Source organism: Scyliorhinus canicula, chromosome 8 (assembly GCF_902713615.1).
Source record: "Scyliorhinus canicula chromosome 8, sScyCan1.1, whole genome shotgun sequence".
NCBI classification, from domain to species: Eukaryota; Metazoa; Chordata; class Chondrichthyes; order Carcharhiniformes; family Scyliorhinidae; genus Scyliorhinus; species Scyliorhinus canicula.
In genome coordinates, this window is record NC_052153.1 from 74,545,683 (window position 1) to 74,566,745 (window position 21,063).

The 21,063-nt window shown below is 46.2% G+C and overlaps 1 protein-coding gene across 8 annotated transcripts in view; it reads left to right on the forward strand.

Moving 5' to 3' along the window:
* The window catches only part of LOC119970322 (guanine nucleotide-binding protein G(I)/G(S)/G(O) subunit gamma-7), a 372,740-nt gene that overhangs the window by 314,000 nt on the left and 37,677 nt on the right, over positions 1 to 21,063 (forward strand). For all 8 annotated transcript variants that reach the window (XM_038804745.1, XM_038804746.1, XM_038804747.1 and 5 more), the window contains one exon: positions 14,479 to 14,585. In XM_038804745.1, the coding sequence (XP_038660673.1) occupies positions 14,508 to 14,585 (78 nt within the window). In that variant the 5' untranslated portion in view covers positions 14,479 to 14,507. The remainder of the gene's footprint in view (positions 1 to 14,478; positions 14,586 to 21,063) is intronic.

The following is a 21,063-nucleotide window of genomic DNA, read 5'->3' on the forward strand; positions in this document are numbered from 1 at the left end:
CCTTCAGCAGTTCTTAGTTTCTGATGAGCTGCTGAAGATACACGAACTGGAAATCTGAACAGCTTTAAAACAAAGGCATTTCAAAACCCAATGTTTGACTCAAAAGTAGCCCTAGACCAAGAGCACCATTTGAAAGAAACCAAATTAACTAAATTCCTTTGTTTTATTCCACTGGAGTTCAGGATCTTTACTAATGTTTTGAGATCACATTCGACCATTCTATTTGTTTTTCTATGAAATGCTGCTTTTCATTCATTGCCACCATGAAAAAATCCCCCACTCTTCTCACATTGTAGTCAGTATTCATTAAATCCTCCACATGGATTTGGATGGATAAAGATTTAAAGCTGATAAATAAGTCTGGCCAGATATCAAAAATTAAAATGTACATAATTGCCAACCATCTGCTTTTCATGCAGAAATCAGCTTTTCTGGTTCTCAGTTACGCTGTTTGTGCTGGGTCTGAAAATAAGCTATTTCATGGTTCCTATGTCAACAGAATACTGAAGACTCAATAAACTGACGTTTACACAAAAAGTAGACGTTAGCAACTATGCTAAAGATCTGAATGCTTTTTGACTTGTTCTTACAATTTTGACGCTTCAGAACTTTCAATCATTGCTCAGTGGATGACCTAATTTTTACAGCTTACCTCAGGACCTCTGTCCCTGCTTAGATTTAGCGTAATGCTGTAGGCTCATTTCCTATCCATACTTTATCTACTTTTTGTGCAGATATTCTTGATTGTTCCTAACCTATGAGCATCTTTGCTTAATTTAACCTAATGAAAGCCATGCTTAGTTGGAAATTACTAATAAATGAATAAGTAGATGTAAATTATTACTTAGATATAAGTTTTTGACTTTGTTTCGTGAAAATTCAGTTCACAAATTAAAAAGACTAGGCATAATTAGATGTAAAAAGATTCAAGAGGGGCGAAAGGGAGCTGAAAAACTGACAGTTCAGAACCACGCTGGGATCCTTGAATGGAAATGAAAATATGGTATGTAAATACAATTATGGTCCTCTAAATACTATGCTCTCTTCACCATACACAAAACCATTACAAGTATCATGCAATTTAAATTAACTGAAATAACAATTGCTGTTGCTTGTAACTACTCCTACCAGTAGATTCTACTGTCACAGTATGTCATACTTGTCTCTTTTGCACCATCTTCACACATCCATTGTGGCTCATCTGCAACTGCTCTGTGACATCCATCATCAAAATACGCCTAGATTAATGCCTTTCTTTCTGCTGCCCTCTACTTTTCCCAGAAAAAGTTAAGCATGCAGATGCAGCAGTTGATAAAGAAGGCAGACGGTATGGTTGGCCTTCGTAGCAGAGAATTCAAGTACAGGAGCAGGGATGTCTGCTGCAATTATACAGGGTGAGGCCACACCTGGAATATTGTGTGCAGTATAGGTCTCCTTATCAGAGGAAGGATGTCCTTGCTGTAGAGAGAGTGCAGAGAAGGTGTACCAAACTGATCTCTGGGATGGCGAGACTGACATACAAGGATGAGATCGAGTCAATTAGGATTATGCAGCTGGAGTTCAGAAGGATGAGGCGATCCTCATAGAAACGTATAACATTTTAACCGTGCTAGACAGGGTGATGCAGGAAGAATGCTCCCGTTGGCAGGGGTGTCCGGAACCAGGGGTCAACAGTCTGAGGGTATGGAGTAAAACTTTTAGGACTGAGATGAGAAATTATTTCATCCTGCGAGTGGTAAGGCCTGTGCAATTGCTACCACAGAAAGCAGTTGTGGCCAAAATATTGTCTGTTTCAAGAAGCAGTTAGATATAGCGCTTGGGGCAAAGGGATCAAAGGATATGGGGGGGAGGCGGGATCAAGCTATTGGGTTGGATGATCAGCCATGTCACAATGAATGGTGGAACAAGCTAGAAGGGTCGAATGGACCCCTTCCAGCTCCTATTTTCCAATTGAGGAAAAAGAAGGGCCATCCTAGTCCTAGTTCGCTCCACTCGCGAATTGCAGACATGTCAGGGGCGGGGGGTTAGGCAGCCGGAAAGCCACACAGGTTATTTTACTTCCTCCCTTACCCATCCCGCAAATCCATCAGTGCGAGTCTGTAAATTATGCCCAGACAGACGTAAAGGATGGGCAAGAGGCAGAATGGCTCCTACAGCTGAACAGCAGAGCTCTGGTCTGCAGTCACTGGACAATTTGTAGATAGATTGTTCATAGAATTTTACAGTGCAGAAGGAGGCCATCGGCATCAAGTCTGCACCGGCTCTTGGAAAGAGCACCCTACTCAAGGTTAACAGCTCACCTATCCCCATAACTCAGTAACCCCACCCAACACTAAGGGCAATTTTGGACACTAAGGGCAATTTATCATGGCCAATCCACCTAACCTGCACATCTTTGGACTGTGGGGGAAACCGGAGCACCCGGAGGAACCACACGCACACACGGGGAGGATGTGCAGACTCCCGACACAGACAGTGACCCAAGCCGGAATCGAACCTGGGACCCGGGAGCTGTGAAGCAATTGTGCTATCCACAATGCTACCGTGCTCCCGTAAATCCCGTGCCCACAGATTCATAGGCGATAATTTACCACGATGAAAAAGCCTCCTCCTGACCATTGATGTCAATGCATTGATTTTTGTTTTAAAAGAAAAGGTGACCAGGATCATTTTGCCTCTGGGCTACATTCCAGCACCATCACCATCCCCACACAACCAAGCCTTACACTCCCAAACTCCTCCATCCCCCAAGCCTGATAGACAACCTTATAATGAGTCAGGCATTCAGGCCCAAAGGAACTGGTCGGTGGTTCTGGTAGAATTTCCTTCTTTGATGAGGGATCAATAAATCAGAGGGCATAGATTGAACGTGATTGGAAAAAATACCAATTCAATCAGTGCTTAGAATGGTTGATATAGATCCGATAATAGTCATCAACAGAGAATTGGAGAAATCATGAAACTAGAAGATATTACAGCGATATAAAGTAATAGCAGTGGAGTGCAACTAACTGAATTGCTCTTTGAAAGAGCCAATACAGACTTGATGGGCTGAATAGCCCCGAGTGTGGTGTAATAGTCTATGATTGTACCTGCTCTCAGCCTGACTGCAGACTTGCTTCAATCAGGGTATGTATGGGCAGAGAGCTAGAAAAAAAAATTAAAAGAAAACCGCAGGATGTTCAAGAACTCGGTATTTCTAGGATGCTTCTTCCCAACTCCATCTGACCTAAACATAAGTTTGAGGCCAAAGTTAACATTAAGGGTCTCTTTCATCATGGTAATTGAATTTCTGTATAAAAAACATGTTTGTGTCCATGGTAAGGATAAATACATAGTATGATAAATTTTGGGCGTCTCCATTCTCAACAAAATACCACATTCGATGGAGGTCAGTGAACTTAAATGTGGAACACCAAATTTTTCAGTGATTGATTTTAGTCACCAGAAAATCAGGAGCAGCGCAAAGCAGATGTACCATGAATCAGGAACACTAACTTTTTCACTTCCAAGCAGACAATGCTTGGGAACCTCAACTCAGAAAGTATATCATTGTACCTTGAAGTCTAGTTGGAACACTTGCAGAGGAAATTGGAGAACTGGATAAGGCTCTGAAGCTCATATGGGCAGTCCCAAGCACTAATATTGCCAAAACACTCAAACATCCATCTAGTTTTCCATTAAATAATTCTGCTGTCTGTCTCCTTGGCTAGTCCATTCCACATATTCCCCACCCATTGCATAAAATAGTTAAATCTAAACCGTCTGTGCACCATCCCACAGGGCTCTGCAATTCAAAACTTTCAGCAATCTTCGATTTTAGCAAACAAGTCAACACAGATATGAACCGGTATTCCTCTGTACTTGTGTGTACTTTTTCCATATAATTATATATGTAGGAATTTTACTCGAAGCCATTGGCAATGCTGCAATCACCATAGCCCTCAAACTAGACCCCTCACACGATTCCTCCTCCATCCTAACCCACTCTACCCCTTCTCCTTCCCGCCGCACCTTACGAGACAGGGGTGCCCGCTGTAGCCGCTGCTGTTTGCGCTGGCCATACAGCCATTGGCGATGACTCTCAGGGGGTCGGCAGAGTGGCAGGGGATAATGAGGGGACAGAGGGAGCATCGGGTGTCACTCTATGCCGATGACCTCTTGTTGTATGTTTCGGATCCGTTGGAGAGTATGGGAAGGATTATGGGCCTGTTGGGGAGGTTTGGAGGGTGCTCGGGATACAAGCTGAATGTAGGGAAAAGCGAGGTATTCCCGGTGAATGAGCTGGCACAGCGGGCTAATTTAGGGGGGATGCCATTTACGCTAGCGAGGGATAGGTTTAGGTACATGGGGATTCAGGTAGCAAGGGAATGGACGGGCTCCATAAGTGGAAGTTAACAAAGCTGGTGGAGGAAGCCAGGGAGGATCTTAAGATGTGGGATACACTGCACTTATACCTGGCGGGGAAGGTCCAAGTGGTGAAAATGAATATTCTGCCGAGGTTCTTGTTATCTTGCAGGCTCTCCCGATCTTTATACCAACGGCCTTTTTTTGGAAAGTGGACTCAATCATCTCTGACTTTGTATGCCCCGCCCACACCTCTCACACTCATCTGCTACCCCCTGAAAGAACCCTCTCATTCTCGCCCGCGTCATATGCACCCTGTGCACCAACTTAAACTGTATCAGGCTCATCCTTGCACAAGAGGGAATACCTCGCAGTGCCTCACTCCATACTCCCCAATTGATCTCCATTCCCAACTCCGCTTCCCATTTCTCCTTGATCTTCACCACCCGCTCGCCTCCCTGCTCCCCCAGCCACTTATATATATCCCCAATTCTTCCCTCCCCTTCCACATCCGGAAGCAGCAGTCTCTCCAACAGGGTGTATCCCGGCAATCTAGGGAACCCCTTCCAGACCTTTCGTGCAAAGTCCCTAATCTCTAGATACCTGAACACACTCCCTCTCGGCAGCTCTACCCTCTCCCTTAGCTCCTCCAGACTGGCGAACCCCTTCCTCCAAACACAAATCCCTCACCTTGACCAGCTCCACTTCCCTCCACCTCCTGTATACACTATCCATCCCCCCCCCCGGCTCAAACCCATGCACTTGGCGCCGCATACAGCAACCGCACCCGTGCCACAAATCTCAGCCCAAACCCAAAACTTCGAACAAGTACCGCCACTCCACCCGGTCAAAGGTTTTCCTCCGCGTCCATGGACAACACCACCTCCAGTACCAGAGCTCTCGACGGATTCATCACCATATTCAACAGCCGTCTTATATGACTCGCGAGCTGCCTGCCCTTCACGAAGCCTGTTTGATCTTCTGTAACCACCCCGGGACACAATCCTCCATCCCCCCCGTCAACAACTTAGCCAATACTTTCACATCCATGTTCAATAGTGATATAGGTCTATATGACCCACATTCCACCGGATCTTTCCCTGTTTTGGGATTAGTGTGATTACCGCCTGCTTCATCGTCTCCGGCAACTCCCCCTTCTCCAGTGCTTCATTAAACCCCCCAACAGATGTGGTGCCAGGTCCGCTGCAAATTCCTTATAAAATTCTGCCGGGTACCCATCCGGCCCAGGGGCCTTTCCCGACTTCATACCCTGATACTATCCAGCACCTCCCTCAGCCCCCGGGGCTCCTCAAACGCCTGCCTCTTTCCTTCCTCCACCTGGGGAAATTCATTGGGAAGATTCTGGACAGGAGTGTTCGCGGTCTTAGCCAGGACAGTGGAACAGGAGTTGGACTCGGACCCTTTGGTGGCGATATTTGGGGTTTCAGAGAAATTGGAGCTCATGGAGAGGAGGAAGGCCGATGTCTTGGCCTTCGCCTCTCTGATTGCATGGCGACAAATTTTACTGGTGTGGCGGTCGGCATCGCCACCGGGGGTAGCAGCATGGTTGGGTGACCTGTTCGACTTCCTACGGTTAGAGAAGATAAAGTATGAGTTAAGGGACTCAGAAGGGGAGTTTGAGAAAAGGTAGGGGATGTTTGTGACTGTGTTTGAGGAGCTGTTCGTTGCAGGGGGATGGGGGGGGGGGGGGGGGGGGGGGGGGTGATGGGGAGGTGGGTGAAAAAGGAGGAAAACCTGTACAAACTGTATAGTTGATTGTTGGGAAGAATGTCTCCCAGGGTGTTTATTTGCTGTAACTACTTTGATACAAGTTTGAATAAAAGGCGTTGAAAAAAAATAGAATTTCACCCTCAAATAAAAACAGGAAATATTGCTAGGATAAAGCACATCTGCCAGCGTCATCAGAACGCGCCCCCCCCCCCCCCCCCCCCCCCCCCGACTAAGCTCTTTTCGACAATCCAGTATTGGTTAGCCTTTCTTCCAGAGAGCCTGGCATTTTCCTTTTCTGAAGAAACTGCACGAATGCATTGGGCTGGAAAATTAACATCTTCCATCTTGCTGTTAGTGTCGACAATAGGGAACTCTAAGATAGTGCTGCACAGCTGTTGCACTATTTGTAGGTAAATCTGAGTAATGGAAGGGACAAAAAAATTCAGATTCTTGTTCAGTGCTATTTTGCAAGTGGGCGAGAGTTTGTCAGTAGTGTAAATTTGTTTGTAGTCTGCTGAAGATAAGCATCTGCAAATCCACTGTTTCAATGATTACTGCAGACCAAACCCACGGCAGAGTTCGTTCAAAGGTAAGAAATCAGATTTGTGCAGTTATGCTAAAGTTATATGTTTTCTGTCAGGCTAAGCAGTGATGGCTAAAGATAGAAATAAGGAGAGTATCTCCCGTAGGTGAAATATTTGTAGAGATAAGAGACATTCTGTACGTTACATGATCTGCAATTTAGTGATCCAGTTCCTAACATTCTTGGCCCAGTTTCACGTTCCATAATTTTTAGAGATGGTTTAAAACTTAGCAAGGCGTGCATGCTCTAACATTCACCTAATTCATTTCAGACTGTAGGTAACTAAACAATTTGTCTCTCTGCTTGCAAAATGACAAGTCCAGGGCAGTGACAGATGACTGTAAGAGGATTTATGCTATAAGTTTCTATCCCTCAAGGGCATGAGTTCTACTTGTTGAGGAAAGTAGCCATGGGGAAATAAAGAGATACGGCACAATATAAAGTCGGAAGAATGGAGAGTGGGGAGAGATTCAAAGAACACCAATGGGACAAAACATACAGTAAGAGCTACAAAAAATGAATGAGAATAAACTGAAAAGGATTATCTAATAAATACAAAAAAATTCTGCAATTACGTTATCTCAAGGGCAATATGGGACCCTCAAAATACCATAAGGATATTTTAAGCAAAAATATGGAATTAACAGGACTATTAAATAAGTACTTTGCATCAGTATTTGCAGTAGAGGAAGAGAACAGTATGCTGGACATCCCAAGGAAACATATTGAACCAGAGAATCACCATAATTAATGTAAGAAAATTAAGAGGAATGGAAGAACACAATTCACTAAACACAAATCCCCAGGACCATACTGTTTCATCCTAGAATTTTAAAGGAAGTAGGTGAGAACATTGCAGATACACTACCTATAATCTGCTGAGATTTTCTCAATTGAGGAACTGTTTCTTCAGATTAAGAAATTGCATGTCACGTTTCAATTTAAGAACGGCCAGAGAAGGAAACAGGAATTATCAACCAGTCAGACATCACCAGAGTCTATAATTCAGGATAAAATGACTCAATATTGGAAAAACTTCAACTAATCAGTGAGAGCTGGCGTGGATTTGTAAATTGGAGGTCAATGTCTGATCAATCTGATTTATGTAGACCTCCAGAATGTATGGATAAGATCTCTAGAAAAGTTTGTTGGCTGAAGTTGAAGCTCGTTGAATTGACCTAATTAGGCAATTGGCTCAGTAGAGATCCTGTTACCTACAGGCTATAGACCAAGAGCTGGAAGATGGAATTAGACAAAATAGGTCTCTCTTAGAACATAAGAACTAGGAGCAGGAGTAAGAGTAGTCAATTTGGCATCTCGAGCCTGATCCACCATTCAATACGATCATGGCTGATCTCATCATGGCCTCAACTCCAGTATCCTGCCCGTTCTCTGTAATCCTTCAACCCATTACAAATTAAAATCTGTCTATCCTCCTTCCTTACATTTACTTCGCGTCCCAGCACTCTTGGGTAGTGAATTCCACAGATGCACAACCTTTGGGAGAACTAGTTTCTCCTCATCTCTGTTTTAATTTGTTACCCCTTATCCTGATATTATGACCTTTCGAACCAGAATGCCCCACAAGAGGAAGAATCATGCGATGTCGGTTCATCTGTTGTCGCAGCGTCTAAATGGTCTCGCCAATGTACCACGCTTCGGGACTCCTTTCCTGCAGCGTATGAGGTAGGCAATGTTGGCCGAGTTGTACGAGTATGTATCACGTACCTGGTGGGTGGTATTCTCACATGTAATGGTGGTAGCCATGTCGATGATCTAGCACCTCTTGCAGAGTTTGTCATGGCATGGTTGTGTGGTGTCGTGGTCGCTGTTCTGAAGGCTGGGTAGTTTGCTGCAAACAATGGTTTGTTTGAGGTTGCGCGGTTGTTTCAAGGCAAGTAGTGGGGGGTGTGGGGATAACCTTGGCAAGATGTTTGTCTTCATCGATGACGTGTTGAAGGCTGTGAGAAGATGTCAGTGTCTTTGCTCCGGGGAAGTACTGGACGACGAAGGGTACTCTGTCGGTTTTGTGTCCCGTTTTTGCCTTCTGAGAGGTCGGTGCGTTTTTTTGTGGCACATTAGAACTGTTGATCGATGAGTTGAGCACCATATCCCGTTCGTGCAAGGGTATCTTTCAGCATCTGTAGATGTCTGTTACAATCCTCCTCGTCTGAGCAGATCCTGTGTATACAGAGTGCTTGTCCATAGGGGTGGCTTCTTTAATATGTTTAGGGTGGAAGCTGGAGAAGTGGAGCATCGTGAGGTTCTCGCAGGAGGAATGTGAAAAAAAATGAAATCACTTATTGTCACGAGTAGGCTTCAATGAAGTTACTGTGAAAAGCCCTAGTCGCCATATTCCGGCACCTGTTCGGGGAGGCTGTTACGAGAATGTGCAGTGTTAACTGAATTCTAACATTCTCAGATCTTACAGACACAGTCAGGAATCGTGCAATGGATGGCAGTAATGGTAGCTGTCAGGCAGTAAGGACCTAGGTTGTGAGAACTTTGATGTGCTAGTAATGCATTACAGGAGTTGATTCTCTTGGCCGAGATGCTGCAAAGTGTGTCTGCTTCGAGGGCAAGGTGCCATGTGATACAACAAAGGGTGTTGCTTGATTATTGTATTGGAGAATACTCTTCATGATGCAGTTGTCTGTCCTGTTATTCATGTGAATATGGTCTTATGTTTTATGACCTACTGAGATCATTAAGTTGCTTCCATCAATGTAAGGAAGCCCTTGGAGTTATGGAGATCTACTCTTAGCCGCAGCTAGCCTTGACCACATAGTCTGCGCTGCTGCATGTTATAAGCTTATTCCCTGGTGCTTGAATGATTGCATTTGCCCTCTCTATAATTTTGCACAGTGGTCCTTCCACATGCACATCAGATAAGTTAGATGTTTGCTATTTCCCTTTTATTGCCATTATTCAAAAGCTTGCTCAGCCCTTTATCTGGACGCCATTCTTAAATACAAAAATTGATCCTGTCTTCACCCACTTCCTCAATTTACTATCTTCTTCCCACTTTCCTACCTTTTAGTCTTGCCTGCCCCACTCTATTTGGGCTAAATCTGTCCCTCATTGCCAATGTTTAATGTTTTACCTTTGTTTTATTCCAGAATGCTAGTGTGGGACTTTACTTTCCCTCCCCCCAAACTGAGTTTTGAATTCTATCATACTATGGTCACTATTCCCGAGATGATCCTTAACCATGAGGTCATCAATTAATCCCTCCTCATTACACAATACAAATCCAGAGTAGCCTGCTCTCTGGTTGCTTTCCCAACATACTGTTCCAAGAAACAATCTCTAATACGTTCACTTAATTCTCTCTCGAGGCGACCCTTGCCAATTTTGATTAATCAAGTCTATGTACATATTAGAATCGGCCATAGGGTAGCACGTGGTGCAGTGGTTAGCACTGCTGCCTCACTGAGGTCCGAGGTTCGATCCCCTCCCTGGGTCACTGTCCGTGGGGAGTTTGCACATTCTCCCCGTGTTTGCGTGGGTTTCACCCCCACACAACCCGCCCCGTATTTCCTGTTTATAACCGTGCCTCACTACGGAACTACTGTTTGGTGACCTATTGGTTACTCCTACCAGGGACTTCATCCCTTTGCTATTTATTATTTCTAACCGAAATGATTCCACATCATGATCCCCAGTGCTTATATCATTTCTCAATACAGATTTGATAACTTTCTTCACTCCCTTTTCTTTCAGTCTATCGTTCCAAAATACTAAGTGCCCTTAGATTTTCAATTCCTCAGACCTGGGGCGGGATTCTCCCCTACCTGGCGGGGCGGGGGGTCCCGGAGTGGCGCCAACCACTCCGGCGTCGGGCCTCCCCAAAGGTGCGGAGTTGGCACCACACCAACTGGCGCCCAAACCGGCTCCAGCGGCCTTTGACGCCCGGCGCCGGTTCGCGCATGTGCCGGTGCATCAGCTGCCACTGACGTCACCACCGGCGCATGCGCACTGGGGGATTCTCTTCCACCTCCGCCATGGTGGAGGCCGTGGCGGAAGAAAAAGAGTGCCCCCACGGCACTGGCCCACCCGCCGATCTGTGGGCCTCGAACGCGGGCCTGGCCACCGTGGGGGGCACCCCCCGGGGTCCGATCGCCCCGCTCCCCCCCCCCCCCCCCCCCCCCCCCCCAGGACCCGGGGCCCGCTCCCGCCACCGATCCTGCCGCCACCAGAGGTGGTTCAAACCACGGCGGTGGGAGAGGCCGTCCCAGCGGCGGGACTTCGGCCCATCGCGGGCTGGAGAATTGCCGCAGGGGGGCTCGCCGATCGGCAGGTGGTGTTTCCACCCCCGCCAATTCCCGAGTGGCAGAGAATTTCTGGTGGCCCCGGGCGGTCGGAGAATTTCGCCCAAGGTCTCCACTGCCCCGCGCCAAAATCACATTTGGCGCGGGGGCGGAGAATCCATTTTTACGCAGGCATCGTGCCCGGCACCGCTCCCGCGGTCCCCGGAGAATCACACGTTCGCGGATTACGCGCACAGTTGGGGGCCATTAATAGAGGCCCTCCAGCGATTCTCCGGGTAAAACTGGCTGAGTTCCCGACAGCGTGGTTCTAACCACGTATTGGCTATCGGGAACATCAGGTGGCGGCTGCGGACTCAGGTACCTGCTGCCCTTGTCCTTCCAGATGGTAGCGGTTGTGGGTTTTGAAGGTGCTGTCTAAGGAACTTTGGTGAGTTACTGCAGTGCATCTTGTAGGTGGTACACGCAGCTGCCACTGTTCGTTGGTGGTGGAGGGTTTGAATGTTTGTGGAGCAATTAAGCGCGCTGCTTTTTCCTGGATGGTGTTGAGCTTCTTGAGTGTTGTTGCAGCTGTTCTCATCCAGGCAAGTGGAGAGTATTCCATCACGCTCCTGACTTGTGCCTTGTAGATGGTGGATATGCTTTGGAAGGTCAAGAGATGAGTTACTCGCTGCAGATTCCTAACTTTTGGCTTGCCCTGGGAGCCACAGTATTAATATGGCTAGTCCAGTTCAGTTTCTGATCAATGGTAACCCCCAGGATATTGATTTTGGGGGATTCAGCGATGTCAATGCCATTGAATGTCATGGGGTGGTGGTTCGATCCTGTCTTGTCATTGCCTGGCACTTGCGTGGCACACATGTAACTTGCCACTTGTCAACCCAAGCCTGGATATTGTCCAAGCCTTTCTCAATTTATAAAATGTACTGCTTCATTATCTGAGGAGTCAGAAATGGTTCTAAACATTGTGCAGTCATCTGCAAACATCCCCACTTATGGGGATGGAAGGGAGGTCATTGATAAAGATGGTCGGGCCTAGGACACTACCCTGAGGAACTCCCGCAATGAGATGATTGACCTCCAACCACCACAACCATCTTTCTTTGTGGCAGGTATGACTATAACCAGCGGAGAGTTTTCCCCTGATTCCCATTGACTCCAGTTTAGCTAGGCTCCTCTGTACTCAGTCAAATGCTGCCTTGATGTCAAGAGCAGTCACTCTCACCTCACCTCTGGCATTCAGCTCTTTTATCCATATTTGAACCAAGGCTGTAATGAGGTCAGGAGCTGAGTGACACAGGTGGAACCCAAACTGAGCATCAGTGAACAGGTTATTGCTGAGTAAGTGCCGCTTGATAACATTGTGGATGATGCATCCATCACTTTGCTGATGAGGGAGAGGAGACTGATAGGGCTGTAACTGGCTGGGTTAGATTTGTCCTGTTTCTTGTGTACAGAACACCTGGGCAATTTTACACATTGCTGGATAGATGACAGTGTTGTAGCTGTATTGGAACGGCTTGTCTAGGGGTGCAGCAAGTCCTGGAGCACAAGTCTTCAGTACTATTGCCGACATATTGTCAGGGCCCAAAGCCTTTGCAGTGTCCGCGTATCAGTGTCATTCTCCGTCCTGGAGGCACAGCTGTGCAGGCCCTCCCACACGGCCCAGTCTCACTGGAACCAAATCCTGGAACCCACGTATTCAACTGACACTCAAGGTGCAGTTGAACATCCTTGATTTCCAGCTTGTTTAGCCCGCGGTGACATGCCAGTTATATGCAGCAGTCACCACTCCAGCAACAAAAGCATCCGCAATCTGCGATAGCATTTTTTCAACTGCATCATCGGGTAACCCATTTGGATCAGTGTCGCCACCAGGTCTTCTTACTTCAAACTGGGTAGCCTTCTGGTTTCATACATATCTTGAGCCTGGTCTTCCAGGACTCCGGTATCTTAGAAAAAATTGTCCTCCTTTCCAGCTGCAGCAAAGGACAGAAACAGCAACAGCAGCCTCCAGGCACAAGCCACAAGCAGCAGCAAACTAAACCTGCAGCTGTGAAGTGCTCTCACAACTAACAAGGCCAATTCCTTATTAGCAATACCCTACAGCTGTGAAGCTAGAGGCTGCTTACAGTCAAAAGGAGTTGAAGTGACCCTCAGCAGATAACCAAGAACGGGGCTCTGTTCGGGAAGTGTTTGGTAGGACAGACAGGCAACAGCTATGGTTGCCGCTGTTATGGCTTGAAAAAGCCCCTCACTCCCCCCAGCTCCCCCAGCCCAGGGGCGACCCCCGACCTGGAACACTTCAGCCCCTCGACCAACCCCAACCCTTCTGAGGGCTCTCTCTTCCCCCCTCCTCCTCCCCCCACCTAGCACTGGGGCAGCAGCTCCAGGACCCTTGAGCTGGATGCCCGAAAATGGAAATGGCTACTTGCCTCCTCAGTTCCCCACAGCAACCATTGTGCCAGCTTCACATTTTTAAAAACAGGTACTAAACGGAAATGAAAATGAAATGAAATGAAAATCGCTTATTGTCACAAGTAGGCTTCAATGAAGTTGCTGTGAAAAGCCCCGAGTCGCCACATTCCAGCGCCTGTTCGGGGAGGCTGGTACGGGAATTGAACCGTGCTGCTGGCCTGCCTTGGTCCGCTTTCAAAGCCAGCAATTTAGCCCTGTGCTAAAACCGCTAATGAGATTGAAATTAATGCAAATTGGGGTGAATGATATACTCGCCATATTTGATGAATTTGCCATCGAGAGTGAGCCTGTTAGATGACAACTGATTTGCGCTTTCAGTTTTGGGCTCTCCCACTATTTAACCGGCAAGTCGGATGCAGCGCAATGGTTAAGTCACGCCCCACATCGGGGGCAGGGTAGAAAATCCAGTGTGTGGGGAGGAGAACCTGCAAAGGCCCTGGGAGCCTGGCCCCTGTCCTGCACATGGAATGCTGCCAGGCAGGACGCGAGGCTTAGACCTCCACTATCACACTATCACTGATTAAATTGTGCCACTGGTATAATCTGGCAGGTAGGTGGGGGGGGGGGGGGGGGGGGCATGGCAAATGCTGGATTTAATGTGCCCCCACCTTCAAACCGGGGGAGGGGGCTTAAAATTGAACCCCTTGTTTTAGTAACTCAAAGAAAATGGAAGATGTTTTGAATCACATTTTCCTCTGATTTCTCCCTAATTTGAAAAAAAGTGCTTGCTTCCCCTGTACAACATCATAGGCATTACCTTGTCCAAGTGGGCATTCTCTGTGCTCTCTGAGGATAGGCAGGGTCAGTGGAGGTTAACAATTGAGGTTAGTCAAACATCCATTTTCCGTCATTCGCTTTCCATCAAGAATGACTGGATGATAGCTATCAGAGTGGCAACCTGTCAAATTTTCAGCGCCCTAATAATTTTTTAAGTTGCAATGTTTTTGAAAGTATATCTTTTTAGGATAACATTAAGCCTGCCATGAAAGTTGATGCCATAATTTCTGTTGTCATAAGTACTTTCGTGTTTATGCCTTTATGATAATTATTTATTTATTTTTCCTTATCCAGAAAGTTGGCCTATTGGATAAACTGTGACAATGTCAACAAACAACATAGCTCAGGCAAGGAAAATGGTGGAACAGTTAAGGATTGAAGCTGGTATTGAAAGGATTAAGGTGAGATTCAGAAATATGCCGTTGACTAAGGTTTTCCACTGAAAAAAATATTTTCTGCCAACCCATATGTCGTATATTATTACTCAGTCCAGAGGATACACAGTACATTCTCTTGGGCCAGTGTTTGATGGTGTTCTGTAACCATACGACAGGAGCAGAATTAGGCCACTTGGCCCATCGAGTCTGCTCCGCTATTCAATCATGGCTGATACTTTCTCAACCCTTTCTCCTGCTTTCTCAACATAACCCCTGATCCCCTTATTAATCAAGACCAGCTGCTTGGAGTTTTAATAAGACTGACCGTGGCTCCTAACCGTTATAATTTTCCCCCAGCATCCCCTCCCCACCCATATTTAATCAGATTCAAAACTTCCTGTGTGAGGTCTCACATCCCCACCAAACAACTTTAATACAAAGTAATATTAAAGCCGTCACAACCAAGTAAATTGATGGAACTTTTCCTGATTTCACTGGTCAGAGTTTTGAGTTTCTTGAGCTCTGGATTTTGCAATGTGTAGTTTGTGATTTCTCCTCATTTTAACCGTTTCACTATTTAGAATGACTGATTAAATTGGCCGCTCCACAACATACATCAGCACTAAGTATCAAAGGCCATCATACTGAATAGTAGAAAGTAGTGCAAGCTACCATTCTCAGTGCTAGCAGTTGTTGCTCACTTGCATTCCTATCGGTGGATAGGGAAATTCAAACATCATCCCAGACCATCTATAGGTATTTCACAACTGGTGGGGCCCTGGGATTAAATTTTATTTAATTGCACTTCATTTAACTGGAGTGTGTGTAGTTCTGGGAGACCCATTAAAGGAGTTAAAATATAGTCTCATTCTCCACACATGTGGTTACAGTAAAGAACAGAACATGCTGAAAATACACAATAGACCCAATAGACTACAGCTAAAGTATTAAACTCCCCTTTCTCTTTTCAGATACTGATGAGCTTGCATTTTGCAGGCTTCCAGTATTTTGTAATATTCCATATTTCCAGGTTTTATTTTCTATTTACCTATAATACAACTTAAATGATAGTTTTACAAATGTATTCCTTTTTTCATCATGTAATATTATCTAATTATTGTAGAAGAGGAAGTCTGTTGTTTCCTATGTCTAATGACGCTAATAATTCTAAGGTTTGTATGGGTTATATTATCCAACCACCTATTATGAATGGGAGGTAAAAAGAAATTAAGACCAAAGTTATCCACTCCTATCTCTAGCCGACTGGTGCAGCCAATCCAACAATTCAGTGTTGCTGCTTTATGGACTTGTTACCAGACATGGCCGAGGTTATAAAATATGCCTGCCCAAGTATGAGAGGGTGCAGTGTGTTAATATGCAAAAAAGAAAAAATGACATCCAACATGTTTCCCATCATTTGCATCATGGCAAGGCTGGACACCAGGGGAACCTGTCTGGTGTTACTCGGAGCAGTGAAGGGTAGTTTTACGTACTTACTTTTGCATATATAAAAAGCTGCATGACCACTTCAGCAACCAGCACTGTTAAGTTGCAGCTTCTGAGATTTTCTGCAGAATTCTCCTGCCATTTTTTAACAGATTCTTTGGCAGAGACTCCTTTGTCTGTTAAAATTAATCAAATCATGGGAACGACTGAAACTCATCCACAGTGAGGATTGCATCTCTACACTGGTGTGCAGAGATCCCATCACACTGAAGTTGCACCCTAGGCTTTACTAAATTCCATGCTGTTATGGTTCCAAAGTATGCTGATCATGCACGTAAATCCAGACAACTTGCTGAAACAAGTCAATTCTGAGCTCCCATGATTGCAGTGTATTATGCACAATTGAAGTTTTTTTTATTCTTTCATGGGATGTAGGCTTCGCTGGTTAACCCAGCATTTATTGTCCATCCCCAATTGCCATTGAGAAGGTGGTGGTGAGCTGCCATCTTGAACTCGTGCATCCCTGAGGTGTAGGTACACCCACTATGCTGTTAGAGAGTTCCAGGATTCTAACCCAGGACAGCTGAAGGAACAGCGATATAGCTCTAAGTCAGGATGGTGTGTGACTTGAAGGGGAACTTGCAGGTGATGGTTTTCCCAATTATCTGATGCTCTTGTCCTTCTTGGTGGTAGAAGCCGTGAGTTTGGAAGGCTCTGCCGAAGCTACCTTGGTGAGTTCCTGCAATGCACCTTGTAGATGGTACACACGGCTGCTACTATGTGTCAGATTTGGAGGGCGCGAATGTTCCAGGATGGGGTGCCAATCAAGCGGGGCTGTTTTGTCCTGGATGGTATTGAGCTTCTTGTTTGTCGTTGGCGCTGCACTCATCCAGGCAAGTGGGGAGTATTCCATCACACTCCTGACTAATGTCTTCTAGATGGTGGACAGGCTTTTTGGAGTCAGGAGGTGAGCTACATGCTGCAGGATTCTGAGCCTTTGACCTGCTATTTTAGCCAAAGTATTTATATGGCTAGTTTAGTTCAGTTTCTGGTCAATGGTAGCCCCCAAGGTATTTATAGTGGGGGATTTAGTGATTGTAATGCCATTGAATGTCATGGGGTGATGGTTGGACCCGCACTTGTAGGATGTGATCATTGCCTGGCAATAGTGTGTCACTTGCCACTTGTCAGCCCAAGCCTGGATATTGTTCAGGTCTTGCTACATTTGGACATGGACTGCTTCTATGTCTGAGGCGTCATGAATGGTGCTGAATATTGTGCTATTATCAGCAAGCATCCCCACTTTTGACCTTATGATGCAAGGGAGATCATTGATGAAACAGCTGAAGATGGTTGGGCCTAGGGCCTACCCTGAGGAACTCCTGGGGTGCAATTTTACAGTTTATGAGCAATCGGCGCTCGCCATCCTGAGAGTCGGCGCCTAATGCTCAGTTGTCAACTCTGTAAGTCCCACTGCCATTTAAACTCCCTTGGGTGTTGATTGGCAGTGGGCAGGATTTCTGCCTATCCTGGGAAGTAAGTCCTGCCTTGCAGAGTTGTTGGCCAATCAGTTTGATTGACAGATCTCATTAACCTGGCCAAGGACAGCGTGGCAGTGGCCAGAAGCAGTACTGCAGCACTCTGCCTGTGACTAAGTCCTGAGATAAGTCCGTCGGAGATGGGTAGACCAGGAGGGGAGAGGGTCCTGGAGTTCAAATGTCCTGGGGGTGTCCAAATTCTGAGGCCGCCTTCAGAGTGAGATGCTTGCCTTCCCGCCCGAGATGGGGAAAGGTGCAAATGTCACTTTCATATCCTAACCCCACCCGCTTCCAGCTGCCTTAAAATTGAAGCTGGGCAGGATATGTCCCTTTAGTGGCCACTTAAGGGCATTAATAGGTGAATGGTAGGGTTTCCCACCCAAGTCCCATCTCGGCCAAGCATGAAAATGCTTTGAGGTTTCGGCGGGGGGATTCCCAGGGGTAATCCCATCCATTCAATTTTACGCGTCCCCATTCCACCACCTCAGAATCTGCTTTGGTGGCAGCATAAAATTCTGTCCCTCCAGTGATGTCCTGGAGCTGAGATGACAACTCCAGCAACCACAACCATCTTCCTTTGTGCCAGGGATAACTTCAACAAGCAGAGAGTTTTCCCCCGATTCCCATTGTGTCTAGTTTAGCTCGGGCTCCTTCATGCCACACTCAATCAAATGCAGCATTGATGCCAAGAGGAGTCATTCTCACTGCACCTCTGGCGTTCAGCTGTTTTGAATTTGTCCTGCTTTTTGTGTACAGGACATACTTAAACAATTTTCCTCATTGCCGAGTAGATGCCAATGTTGTAGCTGCACTGGAACAGTAAGGAGCATGGCAAGTTCTGGAGCACAAGTCTTCATGACTGATGCAGGAATATTGTCAGGGCCCATAGCCGTTGCATTATCTAGTGCTTTCAGCTGTTTCTTGCTATCACGTGGAGTGAATCGAATTGGCTGATGACTGTGATGTTGGGGACCTCTGGAGGAGGCTGAGATGGATCATCCACTCAGTACTTTTAGCTGAAGTTTGTTACAAATGCTTCAATCTTATCTGATGTGCGGGTCTCCCCCATTTTTGACAATGGGGATGTTTGTGGAGCCTTCTTCTCCAGTGTGTTATTTAATTATCCTTTGTCTTTCTAATCACTGGTTTCTATATGCCACTGGTAATGCACAGAAATACTTGGAATTCTTTTGAGAATAGGTTGAATAACTGTAAGTACATGATTGCAATCTGCTGACAGAAGCAATCTAAATTCATAACATCACACAGAATTAGAGATAAAGGAGTTCTGTTTTGGAGAAAATTAAGAGAATATGCTCTGAAGACTGAGTTCAAGCATTTCATAACATTTTTAGAAACAATTGTAAACATTGGATACCTGAGTACTCAGAAAGGCACAAGCTAATGAAACATTATTAAATGTGTGTGAAACAGTATTGAATCGTGCACCTTGGATTTAATTTTACATTCCTTTCACTTCGGAACCATATCCAGTCAAAGATCTTGAAAAATGCCCTTGGGCTCGGGAATGCAAGGCTAAAGATTCAAGTCCGAGAGCTGTTGTGGAAAATAAAGGTTGCGTGTGGCCAGGTTTGCCTGCTCTGGCACCTGGCATACAACAGTGTGAAGAAAATACGTGAATGAATAGATGGAATTCATATGTGTTTGACTTCCGGTGGCGACATGTAGAAGAAGGTCTCATGTAAGGTAGCTCCCACTGGAGTCCATGATTTTTGGTTATTTTCACCCCGTTCCTGGGGATAATTGGTTGACAAATCCATCCCAATTGAAAGCATTTTGTACGAGGAGGTAAAAAGGCACAAAAAAGAATATTGGAAAGAAAGGTGTGAGCAGTAGCCCTTCTGCGGGTTTGAGCAAAGTGCGGAGTGCTGCTGGATTCAAGATGGCAGAGGCAAGCTTGTTGGGTAGGGACGCACCCATTACAGTGACAAGCTGACGGAGGTAATGGCTATCGAATATGAAAGACAATTCGGCAAGCATTTTGGGAGGCAAGGGAAAGAAATTATGGAGATCCTCAAAAAAACGGTGGATGATGCATTGGTCCCCATAATGGAGGTTTTGGGGAAGACTTCGGAGACAGTGCGGGTGCATAGTGAGGTGTTGAAGGGAATGAGGCAACACTGCCGTGACATAGCAATCAGTTGGTCTCGCTGAATGCCAAGCTGTGGAGGACAGAAACAAGAGCCTGAAGGTTGAGGGACTGGAGAATAGGTCAAGGCGGTAGAACCTCCAGATTGTGGGATTACCTGAGGGGGTGGAGGGACCAAGGTCGACTGAATTTTTCGAGGCGATGAAGTTGTTGGGGGAGGACGTTCAGGTGCCCCATTGAGATTGATCGGGCACACCAGTCATGCCAGGTGAAACCACAGGCGAATAAGCCACCACGAGCAGTGATAGCATGTTTTAATAGTTATCAGATAAAGGAGAGGGTCCTGAAATGGGCCAAGGAGAATCAGGAGGTTTGTTGGGAAGGCAGCAGTATCCAAATATACCAAGATGTTGCTGAAGAATTGGCAAGGAAGCAGGCAGCCTTTCATAAGAAGCCAGCGCTTTTTACGAGTGGCGTTCGCTTTGGTGTGGTGTACCCGGCGAGGCTGAGGGTTACGCACAATGCCAAGGGCCATTTCTTCAAGATGGCGGAGGAAGCGGAGACTTACATTAAGGCTCATGGACTTGGACTGAGCTGAGTGGGTTTGCAAGAGACTTTGCTGCTGGTTGGGACGGGTTTGTATGGGGACGTTTGTTGTAAAGATGTGTGATTTGTTTAATTTTTTCCCTGTTCCCCTTCTCCCTTTTTCTTTTTTGTACAGAACTGATGTTAATTGAAATTAATGTGGTTTGTTTGGGAATTTTTATTTTGTTTGTTCTATTTCCTCTATTTGGTGAGCATTTGTAATTTAGAAGGAGTATTTAGTTGGGGGAAGGGGAGGGGGCTGAGGTGGACTCAGGGTTGAGGAAGGGCTGGGGGAGTTTTGGCTCTTGAGTGTGGTGGTGTGGGTTTTCCGTTTCTTTTCTAGGGTTCTTAATTTGTGTGATGTGGGCTCTGGCAAGGGGGAGGGTTGGCTACCTCGCTAGAAAGCTAAGGTTGACTAGTGAACGGGAGCAAAGTGGGGGGAGGGGCTGTGGCTTGCTGGACCTGTTTAGGCAGGTTTCAGTTAGCCTAGAAGGCATGATTGGTGAGGGGGACGGGACGGAGGAAAGGGGTGTTGGTTCGAGAGGAATTAGCTGGGGGATTTATAGGATGTGGGGGAAGAATGAGTAGAGTGCTGATGGTGACTGGGAGTTGTTTTTTGTCCCATCAGGAGGGTGGATCTGGCTGCCATCTTGGATGGGCTCTCGTTATGGGGGATGGAGAGGAGATTCCCTCACTGTGGAAATGGCTTGAAGGGAAGATGGGTGAGAAACCCCCAGTTTGATTGGTTACTTGGAACTTGGGGGTTGGGAGGTCCAGTTAAGTGACCGAGAGATTTCTCTTACTTGAAGAGCTCGAGGGTCGA